The sequence below is a fragment of the Anarhichas minor genome, unplaced genomic scaffold, assembly GCF_050575085.1.
Source record: "Anarhichas minor isolate MPS153535 unplaced genomic scaffold, ASM5057508v1 ptg000011l, whole genome shotgun sequence".
NCBI classification, from domain to species: domain Eukaryota; kingdom Metazoa; phylum Chordata; class Actinopteri; order Perciformes; family Anarhichadidae; genus Anarhichas; species Anarhichas minor.
Genome location: NW_027466457.1, coordinates 1,083,914 through 1,100,133, shown reverse-complemented (window position 1 = coordinate 1,100,133; position 16,220 = coordinate 1,083,914). Strand labels below are relative to the sequence as shown.

General features: G+C 39.4%; 1 protein-coding gene across 1 annotated transcript in view; it reads right to left on the bottom strand.

Moving 5' to 3' along the window:
- The window catches only part of LOC142947315 (receptor-type tyrosine-protein phosphatase eta-like), a 32,690-nt gene extending 16,815 nt beyond the window's left edge, over window positions 1-15,875 (bottom strand). Inside the window, exons 1-4 of the mRNA XM_076088815.1 lie at window positions 15,664-15,875; window positions 2,451-2,472; window positions 2,071-2,253; window positions 1,648-1,899 (exon numbers count right to left, since the gene is read on the bottom strand). Of these exons, the coding sequence (XP_075944930.1) occupies window positions 1,648-1,899; window positions 2,071-2,253; window positions 2,451-2,472; window positions 15,664-15,729 (523 nt within the window). The 5' untranslated portion in view covers window positions 15,730-15,875. The remainder of the gene's footprint in view (window positions 1-1,647; window positions 1,900-2,070; window positions 2,254-2,450; window positions 2,473-15,663) is intronic.
- Window positions 15,876-16,220: the final 345 nt, after the last annotated feature.

Here is a 16,220-nt window from a genome sequence, read left to right as displayed (position 1 = left end):
TCTGTATCACTGGTGTAATTGTGACGTTTAAAAAAAAATCACCAAACATCGATAACACTTATTATATTAAATGTGATTTTTTTTTTGTTTTCTCATTCTCTTTCTGGTGATGTAATGGTTTCCCTCTCAGTAGACAGTGTCTGAAGTAAGGATGAGGCACCAAGTAGACTACGAGCACTGCCATTAACAAAAGTGATTCATCATCTTACTTGTATGGTGAAAAATCTCAGACACTTCACTTTCTGTTTTGTTATCTCCAGCCACTGCTATGACAGTAAAATGGTAACGCACTCCAGCAGTCAACTCAGTGACGTTCATTTTTGTTTCAAACACACTGACACTCCAGTTAGTTGTTCTATTAGTCCACTGTACTCTATAGAAAGAGCTGTTTCCCTCTGGTTTAGTCCACATCACAGATATAGAGGAAGTCGTGATATTAGCGACAGTGATATTTCTGACTACTTCAGGCTCTGTGAGCGCAGGATGAACACAAGATGAGGGAGAAAAACAAACAAACTTAGAGTCAACTAAAAACACTACGGACTTTGGAAAGTGCAAAATCTGTAATGCTGTGATGCAAAATAAAGCAACATTTCGTTACTTGTGAATGTGGAGAACGTGTGAGGGTGTCCTTCTGTCTTATTGTCTCCAGCGACGGCAATGACTGAGATTGTGTAGCTCGTGCCAGGGATTAGGTCTGAGAGCACGGCAAAGGTTTTGTTGGTGGTAACGGTCATGAGCGCTCCACCATTATGCCACTCCAACCTGTACTTGAACACCTCACCCAGAGGTGAGGTCCAGTTCAGAGAGATGGAGGAGGTGTTTGTGGACACAGTAGGTTCCCCAATTTCACCAGGTTCTAAAGCAAAGAGGAGGAGAGGAGAGGACCATTCTCTATCAGTAAAATCTGTATCACTGGTGTAATTGTGACGTTTTAAAAAAACTCACCAAACATTGATAACACTTATTATATTAAATGTGATTTTTTTTTTGTTTTCTCATTCTCTTTCTGGTGATGTAATGGTTTCCCTCTCAGTAGACAGTGTCTGAAGTAAGGATGAGGCACCAAATAGACTACGAGCACTGCCATTAACAAAAGTGTGATTCATCATCTTACTTGTATGGTGAAAAATCTCAGACACTTCACTTTCTGTTTTGTTATCTCCAGCCACTGCTATGACAGTAAAATGGTAACGCACTCCAGCAGTCAACTCAGTGACGTTCATTTTTGTTTCAAACACACTGACACTCCAGTTAGTTGTTCTATTAGTCCACTGTACTCTATAGAAAGAGCTGTTTCCCTCTGGTTTAGTCCACATCAGAGATATAGAGGAAGTCGTGATATTAGCGACAGTGATATTTCTGACTACTTCAGGCTCTGTGAGCGCAGGATGAACACAAGATGAGGGAGAAAAACAAACAAATTTAGAGAGACAATGAAAACCACTCTCTACGAATAAAATCTGTACGACTGTGTAATATATAGAGATAGATGCAAAGAAAAAAACAATGGCAGCAGAATGTTTTTCTTACATGACAAAGTGCAGAAATACCACTACAAAGTAAAAGCACAATGTCCTCATACTTTCAACTCCCCTCTCATATGGACCATCTTACAATGTTAGCCAAAACTAAACGTGTACTTACTTGTGTACAGAGAAACATTTGCTTTCTCTCCTTCAGTAAGGTTATCAGCTGCCACTGCAGTGACCACTATAGTGAACTTGACCCCAGGAGTCAGGCCAGTGATCATCGTAGATGTTTCAGTCGTCTCATTACGTTTTCCATCAGTCCACTGTACTCGATAGAAAGAGCTGGTTCCCTCTGGTTTAGTCCACGTCACAGATATAGAGGATGTTGTGACATCAGTGACAGTGAGGTTTCTGACTACTTCAGGCTCTGTGTGCGAGAGAGAAGTTTGTGGGGAAAGGAATTCATTTTTCACTCATCATTTGTGTTGCACAGTATTATCATCTTTGTATTTGATATGGCATTATAAAAGGCATTGTTGTAGACGTGGTTGTGGTCCGGAATGTAAGTGATTGAACAACAACAAAAAAGCACACTTACTCGTGGTGGCCACTGTGCAGCAGTTCAAACACTTAAGGAAGACTTCATAGCTTGCTCCAGGAATCAAACCAGTGATCGAACCAATTCCAGAGACATTGTTCCCAATGGAGATGTTGCAGTTTGGTCTGGATTCGACTGTTGTTGTTGTTGTATTTATTATTTCATTGCTGCCACCTTCACTAACTACAATCAGAAGAAGAAGAAGACCAACAATAAGAAATAAGCACAAATATTTTAAAATAGCTACATTTCTGCAGACATATTGATAGAAATTATGTAATTAACAAGCCTCTTTCAAATACAAAATATATATATATATTTTTACTTTAAAGAGAGAAATTTGACACAACAAAACAAAGAAACAGCACATGGGTACTTACTGTTACATTCTGCTCGAGAGATCTGTGGAGTTAAGGACAGAGAAAACAAAATTAAATGGCCAGCAGAGGTCAGCATTGTGTTTAAAACAGCCTCAAAGCATCAACTAGAACCCCAACCACCTGTTCAATGTCACAAGATATTAGTCAATTTAGCAACCACTGATAGAACTGCTAAACAGGTGATGTTTCCTCTGTTTCTTAAACTACAGTCTTTAGTAACCTGGCCCTTCCAGTGAAACACCATGTGAAGAACATGAACCCAACATAAAGGTTTCAAAACCCTTTCCACACTCCCAAGAAATAAATTACAGTGGATTAAGAGCTGGATATCAAACCTCAACATATGTAGATCGGATATTTCCTGATTTAAATCATTTGTGAAGGGACAAACATGCTTATATTTCCCAAACTTAAGTACATATAGAAACAGATATCTCACACTTAATTATTGATTCATCATGTGGGCCCAAATTTAAGTCTAAACAGGCTACAGGAATCAGCCTGCAAAATAACCACCATGTGTAAATAATTGCAAAATCTAAACTTCTAATAAATAATTATTAACTTGAATTTCATATTGCTCTGAAGAGACACACACACACACAAAAGCTCAGTATTACAGGATAAACTCCAATTGTAACTGATGAAATGATAATGTTTGTGGTGCGTCAGTTAGTACAAACAAGGAAGTAGATCCTGGTAATACCTGACCATCGCTAATCATTCTGAAAAATAAGATCATGCAATAACGTACACGGACAGACAACTTCCTGTCCACACAACTCCAACGCTGTATTTGGTTATCATCTGTGTCCTGATATCAGGACTGAACACACAGCTCTGACTCCACATTACTTATTAGCCAAAACTCAAGCAGCACCGAGTCGCTCAGTAACTTTCAGTCTTTCAGTCTGTTTACCACGCAGCTAAACATTAAACACATGGCATCATTGCTCAAACCTGCATCGTTCTCTCCACCACAAAGATAAACGCCAGGGTCAATGATTGAATCCCGATGATGATGATAGCGTAGACTTAACAGCAGCCCTGCATCACACAAGATCACATCAGGTTGTACCCAATTAAATAGTCTATTTTAAATATTACACTAAACACAATGATATTGACTAATCGACTGTTCACTTTCTACAACTATCATGAAGGTAGGATTTAATACACGGTGTACCTGATTTGGTGTACTTGATAAGCTACAAGAAGCAGCTGTATTATATTTTTCCCTATTATTTAGAATGACACTTACATTGTAAATCTTATACAACATGCTTTGCAAATATTGTACTTAATTAAAGTCATGCAAGTGAAAGCAAATTAGAATTATAAATTTGATATAGAATAGAACAGAGTAAAATAGGTCTCGAAACTCAAAAAAGGTCAGACCAGGAAACCGGGAAAGAAAAGATCTATTCTGCTTCAAATGTTGCCCCTTTCACCGAGCCGCCCCTGGAGACCGGCGTCCTCTCCTTAACTTTTCTCTTTCTATTCACAACACTGACCCTTTCCTTCCTTTCAGTCCTCTGGGACTCTATTCTTCTTTCTGAAGTACAGCGGTGCCACGCAGAGGTGCACGACGAGTTCAAGGGTTCAGTACTCTTTGAGGATCTGGATGAAGGCTGCCAGTGTCTGAGAACGTCAGTGTAACAGAATATACTGTCATCATCACCAAAAGTACATTTAAATTAAATATAATTCATGTGGGTGTGTGTTTTATTTTTTACGAAAGTCCTCTTGAAAACGCGACCAATCAACCATTACTTCAAACTATCAGGTAGTAAGAAAAAGCTCCTGTGATGCTGGGTGGTTTTTGTACATTTAGAGGAGGAAGAGCCTGTATGAGGAAGTATATATCTGACTATACTTCTGCTGTTTGTACAGGAGCTTCACACTATCGCCCTGTTAGAGAGAGTGTAAACGGGGAGTGTTTCTCACTATGTGCAATTTAGTGACACATTTACACTTTCCCATCAGAGAAGATGTTTTTTACGATATAAGAGATTCCCCACAGTGATGAAGATCCCCACCGTCGATGGTTGAGATAGCCACATTAGTTTATGAACTCACAAATCCATCAAAATTCAAACTACGATCTATCTATTTATTTATTTATTATTATTTTTGACTTACAATAAGTTCTTAAAATGTATTTATATCTATAATCTCTGTCACTTAAAACTGTCAAAAGCTAAACATTCAATTCAAAGGGAATTAGATTAAGAACAAAATTCAGCATTGAATGAGAAAATAGGATTAAGAAATAAAATAATGTTTTTAATAAAACCTTATTCGTAAAGCAATTTTCTTCACAAAGTTAGAAGTGCTTCACAGAGATGAAGAAAAGCGAAATGCGATCAAACTTTTCAAATGTGACCTACAATTACACAAATCTGCCAAATTTACAGCTGAGTCACCTTGTCCCAACTTGGAGACAGTAAGCACAACAGTATGTGCTAAAATAAGCGACGCTGTGGAGAACAGCATTCAGTCACTCAGATTCATATTTACACAAAGAATAAGTCTGATAACTAAACACTCTATTTTGCCTTTCCTCTTTTAAAACAGGTTCAAAAAAGTAGGTTGCTGCAGCTTCGCGTAGTTAAACTTAAAAAACACAACACTGTTAATTTAAGATATGATTCAAAATGGCTTAGATGAGTGTCTGTAATGACGGAGGTCACTTGCATTAATGACCCACAGATAATAATTTTGGTCCTGGTCATAATCTTAGTGCGGGTGGTGCGGCCTGCAGATTTCACATATGGTTCATTCTTCCCGCTCTTCAAGCCCATTTTCAATGAAAGCAAGCAGAGGTCTTTGTTTAAAGTTTTTATCAACACGTTGTATGTGTAAGTACTAAATGTCCACCAACACACTGCAGATACAGTAGACACGCTATGTTAGCTAGCAGGATGTAATGTTAGCTACAGTATTTAGAAGGTTGAACATGTAGCAGCTAAAGACCCAGATACTTTTCTAAGGTGTTGGTAGAGACCAAAACAATACAAAGTGAAGAGTAAATATTGGACTTCCATTAATCAGGTGGTCAGGAATGACTCCAAATGAATGGTAATATGTCTCCATCTTGTCTGGATGTGTAATGCTAGCTAACATGTTAGCTAACCTAATAAAGCAATAACAGACCTTTTTTCAGGGGATACATTTGAACTTATCATGACGGAGAAAGCACAGGTGTGACATAGAATATTGATGACGACTGCATTCCATTCAGGTGTGACAGAAAGCCATGTCAGTGAGACCGTGCGCACAAACCACAGCCCAGGAAATAAAGACTCTAAATGGAGCGCATGAACACTACAGTTACGTTATTTGTTAAACTTGTTTTTTTTCCTGCTATGACTTGTTGAAATTATGAACATGAATTGTATTATTATAAAAAAAAAAAATTACCATGGCTGTTTAATTACATTTTGTTAAAATCTCTGTTATTGGTTGACTAAAGTTATTATCACGGTTCTGACATAAAGTGGAACTTGCTTATTACTCTATCTGACTTTAAAGAGTTATAAGTCATCTGTTTCAAGTTGGATCAGACAGTGTGTTTTCTTTCGGTAACTCAATACCAGATACTATTACCTTTATACCTCAGTTTTCACGCAAATATTAAAATGATATATATAACATGGACAATTAAACATCTAAAATTTCATGACAACATAAACTCCATCTGCTGATGAAGATCATTTGATCTGATCAAAAGCTCCAGAACAGTTACCAATAGGACTTCGTGGTGAGATTGTTTCCGAGGTCAAGAATGAACACTTCAGCTCGACAACTGATACATTTAGTGTTTGATAGGTGTTTATATATAGTATGTGTGGTGAAAGGCATTTTAATTTAGTGGTATATATACACTTAGTAAACACACACAACTAGCCAAAGTTTGAACTGAAGGGCAGCTGTTGCTGGAATGGATATAAAACAGTTTGCTATCTGACAAACTAAACCTCCTCAAGCTCCACAACAATATGGTAAAGGTCACATACCAGCGTGTGAAAGCCAAGTATGACAATCTCATGTTTTCAGACAAATATTCATGATAATCTGACCTCTGGGGATGTGATTTATCTGAGCTATGATTCCCAAATGTTTTATTGCCCTTGGCTCTCTTCCTAAGTATCACTTATTTTCCTCTTGACTAAATAAACAAAACAAGCCATTATGCCTTGGCACTGACTCAGAGAGCAGAAATAACGCAAACTCAAAGTCCCATTTGGAAAGTACTGCCCTCGAAATACCGAAGTTCAGATAATGGACGTCATTTTTTTATGCATCTACTGGGACTCAGCTCCACCCATCTGTACATCCTCTGTCCCTGCTTTAAGCTCTAGTCTGTCTCTCATCTCAAGACCTCATAGAATTCATTATGGTGTTAGAGATAGCCTGTGTGTAAAATCACTAGTAATATCAGTTTATTATTATATGGACGCCACTGAAAGAAAGAGATTCTTATTACACACATAGTCGGAAGTAGCGCTGGGCAATAAATCAATATTATCGATATTGTGATATGTGACTATATATCATTTTAGATTTAGCATATTGTGAAATCTTAATATGGCATAAGTGTTGTCTTTCCTGGTTTTAAAGGCTGCTTTACAGTAAAGTGCTGTCATTTTCTGAACTTCCCAGGCTGTTACTATTTGCCTTCATCCACTTAGTCATGACATCCACATTACTGATGATCATTTATCAAAAATCTCACTGTGTCAATATTTTGTAAAAGCATCAACGGTCAACCCTACAACATCGATATTGAGGTATTTGGTGGGAAATATCAAGGTACGTGATTTGTTCTCAGAAGGTTTCTTTTAGACTCCATTAGACTCTCACTTGAGGAGCTATACTTAATGTTCATCGTGAAAGACACTTGGCTGGGACTCAGCCAATGACCCTTTTGCCCTGTGTACTGTATCTGTGCCCTTTGACTGGGCCCGTCTGCATGGGGAGGAGGAGGAAATGGCTGTACTGACCACAATATAAACATTACATCAACCCTAAAGGCAAGCCGGCCTGCCACTCTCTGAATCCCTTTCATTCCTAGCAGTCTGCCTTTGCTGCTGATAACGCCCCAGTTCCTTCCTCCATAATAACACTCAGATCCAAAAACAATCAAGAAATCACCTTAAGGGCTGTTTGCTCAGGGATAAGCCTGTTTAACCTTAGCTCCTCATAGTCTAATAATTTGGAACAAAAATGTGAAGGAGGGGGGGAAAAATGCACAATGCATTGTTTCTGCTCCTTGAATTACGCAAAGTTGCACAAGGTGGAGGAGTTGCTGGTGGTGCCGTTGTTGACTTGCTGAGTGGAGAAAGTGGATTCCTCTGCAGCTGTACTTTCTGTAAAATCATGTTATCTGAAACAAAAAAAAAGGGTGCGTATGTGTGTGTCTTGATGATTAGCAACACAAAACAAGGGCCACAGGGAAGAAATGGAGAAATGCTTGTTGTTGTTATAGTTGTTTCCTTTCCTTTATTGATTTTTTCTATTAGACCTTTTCTGGTTTTTGTAGTAGGTGTTTTCATCCGTCCCATGCATGTCAGTGACAGTGACTTATCACAATATTTATTTTTTCTTTTCTCCTCTTGCAGCATTTGTATGACGACATCTCCTGTCCTCGACTTGATTTTGTTTTTGCAGATAACAGTATGAGAGATGTTCTTTTTTTTTTCATCATCAGATAGCCTGGCCGTGTGGCACAGACGGTGTTTTCTTCTCCCATCATTGTTGAATAATAGATACAACACCTGGGAACATACTTGAATTGTAATCGGAAAATGTTTGTTGCAACATATTAGGCTCGTTCGAGATGAACTGCGCCTCGCCTGGGAAGTGGACGAGAGCAGGCGGTAGCAGCAGGGGGCGTTGAAAGAAAACTGGGGTCAAGTTGGACAGTTTTCAGCTGCTTTCAAAGAATAAACAGGAAGTTAAAGAAACAGTTGCATCCTGTTAGAGCCGATCTGTAGGCCGCTTGTAGTTTCCAGACCTCGTTCGGATTCATTCATGTGTTTGTAAATATATATTTATGTAGAAATGTGAGTGTATTTGGTATTGTATGCTATCCTTTGTTCTTTTTATGTCTGCCTGTGAAACACTTTGCTGCTCACTTTGATATGTGTTGTATAAATGAGCTGTATTATTATTATTGTTATTATTGTTATCACACAGGATATGTCTTCAGATGAAACCTTCATTGCACAACATGCGACTAATAGCCAACAATCTAGCGTTAAGTGTTACAATTACACAAAAAAATATTTGCTACAAAACATGGTCTTTATTGTCAAATCTAAGAGCCAATCGGCTCTCTGATCTGGTGACAGCCAGGCGTTTCCCATCATGCCCTGGGGTCATGCAGTCGGTGGAGAGCAACTGCGGCGCCTGGCTCTAAAAACTGCAGCCGCCTCGATCTCGTGAGGTTATTGTTGAGTCAGAGCAAGTCGGGATTCACTTAAGGTACCTGATTAGACCTCTACAAAGACTGTGTGGGTGTGTACGCACTGTGCTTGATTGACAGCTCCCAACTCCAACCTGACTGGAGGTCTAATTATGGGAGTGATTGAAAACACCTGTGTGGATGTGCAAGGCCACTAAACAATTCACCCTATATACTATTTGATCAATCATATTGCATATTTTCAACTAACATGTCTCTTAGTGTTTAACATAATTTGAGTCAGACAATGTAATTTGAGATCACAGAGTGACTTTACAAAATATATTAACAAAAGTAAATGAGCTTTGACTGTGCATTCAGCTTTTTAACTTCAAAATGCAGAAGTTCATCTGATGCAAACATCAAGTATGATGTGTTGAGGTTTTTTGGAAAGATTCTCGCTTTTTTTCAGTCAGCCTCTCATAAATTGGAAGCTCGTTCTCTATTAAAGTTCATTGCCTCAGCCTGTGAGCGACCTTCTTGCTGTTCTTTGGTTATAACATAACTTCCTTCCTGCCACTTCCTGTGCCCACCCAGAGACCCTTGATTACATATTTGAACTCCATAAAGGACGTTATATTATGCTCTATTTCTTGCCTCCAGCTCATTAAGGTCACATAGGAGGACAAGAGTCTGACGACATTGGCTAATAAATAAACATTTGTCTCACTTAAACTGAAGCATTGTTGTTGCCGAAACATCACTTTACAAACTATACCGTTCCTTCCTCATACTGTGCCATATATAACTCTCTCACGTCATGTATCTTTGGGTTTGTTCTCCATTATCAATTACCATGAATAATGTGCATGTTTTAAAATGTTCAGTCAGGCAGAGACACAATTGGTCATGTATTAAAGTTTTTCTTTTACTGTATGGCCACACATGATTCTGTCATGCAACATCAATGTCAGATGAACCCATCACCTTCGACCTTTCCTATGCTTCATGGCTACAAGAAAACCTGTGCTGCAGTTTATCTCTCAAATTACAAAAACATTTACCTCTAGTGATCAGTACTTTGATAAATATAGACTACTGAGAGTAGTCTGTGAGAAAAGGTCCGAATCATTACTAATAATTAAGGATTTCACCGATCCGACTTTTTCAATCCCAATACAAATACCTAAGCTTTGAGTATAAACCGATACAGAGTATTGGTCCAATACCAGTGTTTTTTAATAAGCTGTATTTCTCACGATGCAGAAGTGACTGAGATAATTATATTATGTGTAATGAAACATTAGGCTTGACTTAAACATCGCTCTCTTTAAAAAAAAAATATATAGCAAATAAATACATGGATATAAATGTACTGAATTGTTATTTATTAGAATATTGGTCTCCAATATTTTAGTTGTTAAGTTTTTTGCTCAGACTGACAGACTGCAGCAACTACTGTTTATACATGTAAGTTAAAAAGAAAACAAATTTACTAGGTAAAGAATTTTTTTTCTAGGTTCCTGTAATGGAGCACATCTACTGTTGATGTATTCTTTTTCTACATGCAGATGATCCCTTTAGATGTCTTCTTCTGTTTTATTTTTTGTCCGTATACAACATATTGCATCTGAGATCCATAGCATTTCTGTGACAATACAAATGGCACAAAGCTCCACAAGAGAAATATAATATGAGCGTCCTGTTGTATACTATATGAAAATGAATCATAAATATAAATGCAAAAGCCATGTCTAAAAATATCCACTGCCTCCAAAAACTCTGCGCATGGCTGCTTTAGCTATGAGTGTGTTTGTCTCCAGGTACAGTATCCGCCTCCCACGCTGCAGTCCTGCTGCTGCTATCACAGAGGCCACATCTGAGGCTATGGAAATGAGTGACGTGGTATTTACTGTTCCCAGCACTGCACAGAGCGCAGAACTGCTGGCTGCAGATACCCATCTGAGTACAATGCACTTGCCATCAGAGCTTCCTCCTAATGCTGCAGGCCATGCCAACAGGAGGAAGATGTGCATAAATGCATACGTAGACCCACACCCACAGATTCTGGACACGGAGGGCTGGGCCATCGCACTGATCATAGAAGTGTGATCAGTGTGGTGTTGGAATTGTGTTAAAGTGGAGCGTGGGGTGTGATGTGTGCTCGTCTGCAGGGAAGGGCATACTGTGGGTTTTGTATTATTACAGACTGGCTTCTTTGTGAAAGAAACTGACCTTTGACAGCATGACTGGTTTAACCTGAGGGGATCATGAATATCTGTATCAAATTCAAGAGCAATCTTTCAAATAGTTGTTTCGGAGAAACGTCAGGAGGTCACTACGATACATCGCCCGGGGACCATGAATGTCTGTACCAAAGTTCATGGCAATTTCAGTCTGGACTTTGAGTGGTGGACCAACTAACAGACTGCCTTTGGTGCACATAGAGGTGGAAATGACAAAACACTGCCACAGATCTTTAATATGGACGTTTTGTACTAATGGGGCTTTAAAACATACTTGAAGCACTCTCGCACTCCATCTGGAGAGGCAGTATGACCGAGTGATAGGGAGACAAGTCAAACTAGAGAAGTATAATACTTTCCCACCCCCACAACAGCCTTGTCTGGCCGTGACTCGCTCAGAGGCCACTGATAGAATGATAGCTATCTGCTGACAATAAGGCTTTTGAGCCCGAGAGAGGAGCCCGTGTCTCATTTACATGGACTGGGGAACTGTGACTCTTTGTAATTCATCTTGTACACGCTAAGCGTCCAGTCGCAACCCTGGTAAACAGCAACATGTTTGCAGATGTCAATTTGAAACTGGACTGTCCTGGTGCAGTCGGAGGGGTGTTGGGAGTGGGCGGATGGTGCAGCATTCAACAAAGCAGGACTTGACTTGTGACTTTTGCCTTTTAGATCAATAATGGGATGCGAGCTTTCTAAGGATACAGTGAGAGCACATGTTGGAGAGGGATACTTGTGTTGACATCATGAAGTCAGCACACGTCATCCACGTTTTAGTGCAAGGCATTAGCATAGCAGCTAGCCAGAGGGACAGTGGTCATCAGTCCGTAGCTAACAGACGGGACAGTTCTTGTAAGAAACGTCACGTTTCCTTTTTCCAAGATGTCTCCCACTGATAGCAACGCCACCATTCTCTCATTCCTGCATGCCGTCAGTAGGCCACAGACGGAGAAAGAGAGAGAAATAAGATAGAGTGGACACACAACAAATATTAGACTAAAATTAGACTTCAGACAGCAGGTAACCTGTATTTTGACGAGCATCATGCTGTAGACAAGCTTATCACTCTCTGACAACTTTATAAAGATAAGGTCAAAATATTAAATTATTTTCAAAAGGGGAACTGAAATGAAAACAAAGATCCAAACTAAATAGAACTTTAGACGGGTAGTAAACATATAGACTGTGACGTCTACTTGTCTCGGATTATCAATGTGTTCTGTATGAAAAATGTCATTATGCAAACAAATTCCTTTCAGGGAAGCAAGTGCTGTTCCACTTTTACTGCTGTAACTTCCTTTGTGCTTTTAGCCACAATGTTTCCACGTTTAATTTGTTTGCTTTAATCTGAATAAACTGAATTTAACATCTGATACATTCTAGACTACCGAGAATAATCCGAATGATGACAAATATACACATATTGTTTTTGAAAGCAAAGACATGCTGTTGTACCTGAATTGCTCTAGTATTACATATGATATATTATAAAGTTATCATCGACAACTCATCCTTCCTGACTAGTTTCCATGACCTAAGAGGGGCACAAATGTGTAACGCCCCATCACAACAGTCACATCTTAAGTTCTGAGCGGACAGACCCTCGGACGCAGTACAGTATGTTAACATGAGACCACCAAAGACAGTTGTCAACACACAAACGCTGCAAGAGGAGAAAACATTAGAAGAGCAAGAGAACTGTACTGAAGGAACCAGAAAAGAGAGAAATACAAAGCAAGGAGGAGGAAAGGGGGAAATTACTTAAGGAAAAGAGAAGATTAAGAAAACAACCATATGTTTTTCATTAGAAGCAGACCACACTTGAATAATATCCTGAAGGGCTGATTTCAAGTGTGCAGAAACTGCAAAGGAGATAATCGGGCCTCTAATCTCTGATTTCATCAAAAGACAAGATGCTGAAAAAGCAGCATGTTTTGTCCCTAAACGAGAAAGTCCTGACTGTCATGTCTCTTAACTTAACGACTTCTGACCACAATTTCAGGCTCAGTGATCTTCAATTTACAGTGAAAAAACTTCTTACGACATTTATCAATCGCCTCTGAAAATGTGTTGTCATATTGTACAAAACATAAAAAATTATCTATAATACTGAAGGTTGCGGTTACAGTTATCTGATATAAACCAACACAAGAGTCTGTGACCTTGCCTCACTCTTTACAGTATTAAAACCAGCTGTAGTGGTGGCATGTATCGTGTCACCTGTGTTCATCTCTGCTCAACTCTTCGTATAAATTGTGGAGCCATTGCACATTTACTTCCTCATTTAAACCAGTTGTCACGCCAGGTGATTAGACAAAGAAATCCTGACTCAGGGATTCTTAACAGCTTTTTCTGGAGCTTCCAACTTCCCTGTCTTCATCGTGAATATTTTGTCAAGTGGCCTTGAATTCATTTTTGTTAAAGAATGAACTCTCACGCTAAATAAATAATAATTTCAAACCTTCAAATTGGATTATATTCTAGAATTAGTGCATGAGTATTTTATAGTTTAATCTAACCTGAACAGAACAAACCGATATAGGATCATACTTAAAATATAGACCAATTGAAAAAAACACATTCACGCACGTAGGCCCGCCGTGTGTCTTGTTCATGTCCAGGACAAACATTTTTTGCACTTACAATTAAACTAAATTTGACTTTGAGCCCCAAATCTGCTGACAGGAAGTTAATTATTAATAGTGCCAAGTTTTACTACAATAAAGAATGGAGAATTAAATGTGCCTCTGTGGTGCAGTTACCTGTAGTTACCTGTAGAGCTATTTATCATTCTAGATTGTTTTGGTGTGAGTTACTTATAGAGATATCAGCAGGAGAGAGTCTGCCTTCTTTACAATGTAATCGGCTTGTTGTGGCAAACTGGCAAAAAAATACATTTTGAAAACTCAACAGCAATGTCTCTTCCCAGAAATCACGACCCAGTTACTCAAGATGAAACTTCTTACAACAAGGTCTGTGAATGAACTAAATGGATAAATAGTATTACAGTTAAGAGGAAAAAATATATATTTTTGATTTTGGGGTGAACTGTCTCTTTAAGGTGGCAAATATTGTGGTTGAATAGAAAGCCATGGTTGACCGTTGGAGGGAGAAGTTACTCGAAGTGTGGTCTCCGTGCCCGAGACAGTCAAACATTTTACATTTTTTTGTCATAAATATCCACCCACAGCTCCTCACTTAGAGGTTAAAAAAAACGTAACACCACTTCTGCTTTAGAGAGACGACAGTCATTACCATTAAAAGACGCTTGCATTTCTCCAGCTAAAAGAGTTTTTGGTATTTTTTCTTGTAAGGACAGTCTCCACATTGTTAATGCCACCAGAAAATCTATCTAGACTATTTACAAAATAACTTTCACCAATCTGAGTCCCCGCGTCGATTTCGGTGCCAATACTGTTCTTATTTAGTGGATCGGGTATTGGCTGTGATGTGACTCATACACATTAAAAACAGCTTCTTTGTCAATATCATAATCTGTCCACTAAGTGAGGTCTAGATTTGAGTGTAAAAGTGATTGCATTAGGAAACAAAAAGTTGGATCTGAGCATCCCTAAAAAGAGCTTTCTGATGATAATGCACTTTGGCTACAGGCAAAATAAAGTGCATCATTATCTGTGGTTTGAAATATTGTAATCAGCTATTTGGCAGCACCAGGCCTCAACTGTGTATTCAAAATAACTTGCATTAGAACTTGTCTGTATTGTTCTCAATGCTTTCTTCAAAATGACCAGTCAGACTGTAGTCGTACCTAATAAACTGGTTTGTTGGTGAGAGTTGTGGCTGCAGGAGTGACAGGGACACTGAACACACTGCACCTCATTCCTTTCCTGACCCCTTTGTGTTAGCCACACACACATCCTCACATGCCTCACATTCTCAACCTCTCTCACCCTCTATCTCCCTGTCTCTCTCCAGAAAGACCAGTGAGACAAGGACAGGTGGGTCTGTGGCTGCTGGATGCCTCAGTCTAATTACTGTCCTTTTAACACACTCCGCACTGAACGGGTCAGATCTGTGCAATCCTGAATAAATAACTGGCCAACAAAGAGATTCCAAATATAACGAAATTCACTTAATCATTACAAACGACTTTTTATTTTTCACCAATGGATCCAACATCGTTAGACTTATGCTCTCTACGTCTTCCAAGACACTGCCCACCATTGTTAAACCTCTCCATTCCAGTATTAATCACTTGCTGACGTACATTTTGAATGCAATTAAAACCCTCAAAGGACCATTATTCTTCTTATAGTGAGCCATGCCATTCTCGTCTGCCGTCAAACGTGCATACGATGAAATAATGTAGTATCTGTTGCAATATTCTTTTTTTTACATCAACTTTGCACATAAGTCCGAGCTGCGCTCCTGACTAAGTAAAGTACAGCACAGCAGCAAACTGCGCAACAGGTGCAGTCACACCTGCGTGGTAAAACTGACCTTCGTCATCCAAACAAAGCGTCCCGTTGCCATGAACAAAACACTACCTGCTTCAATTCTGCTTACAATTGTCATTGTCTGAAAGCTTTCTTACCTTGAGTACGGCGCTGAAGACCAGAAGAGTCCACAGAGGGACGCTGGAGAGCAGCACGGGCTTCATGGTGCCGCACGCTTCGAGGCAAAACAAAGATTGAAAGTTTTCTTTTCTAACAGTTGAGTGCTGTCATGACCGAACTCTCTTGAAAAGACTCTGCGTCAAACTCTCGCCACATCGGAATGATGAAAAGTCAGAGTGGGGAACTTTTTTTCTCTTCTCGATGTTTAACGGGGAGGAGCGGGCGTCCAGGCGCGTCACTCCGGGAAGTTTTAGTGAAGTGTGCCACTCCTCTCATCATCTGTGCGCTTCGATGTGTCGCAGCCTCCAGCGGCCTGAGCGGTGGACTATGGAGGAGAAGGGGACTGCCAGGTCATGCAGAAATGAGAAAGAGTCACCCCCACATTCTTGCCATAGCTGGGCCACGCAGGGTGGAGGAATGCGTCCGAGGGGTCCCTTTCATTATAGGCACACAGAGACGAGCTGCCAAGGCAAATGTTTTTTTGTTTCTTTTTTTGTTACTGGCCTAGTTTCACTGGAACAAACAAGTGATGCCA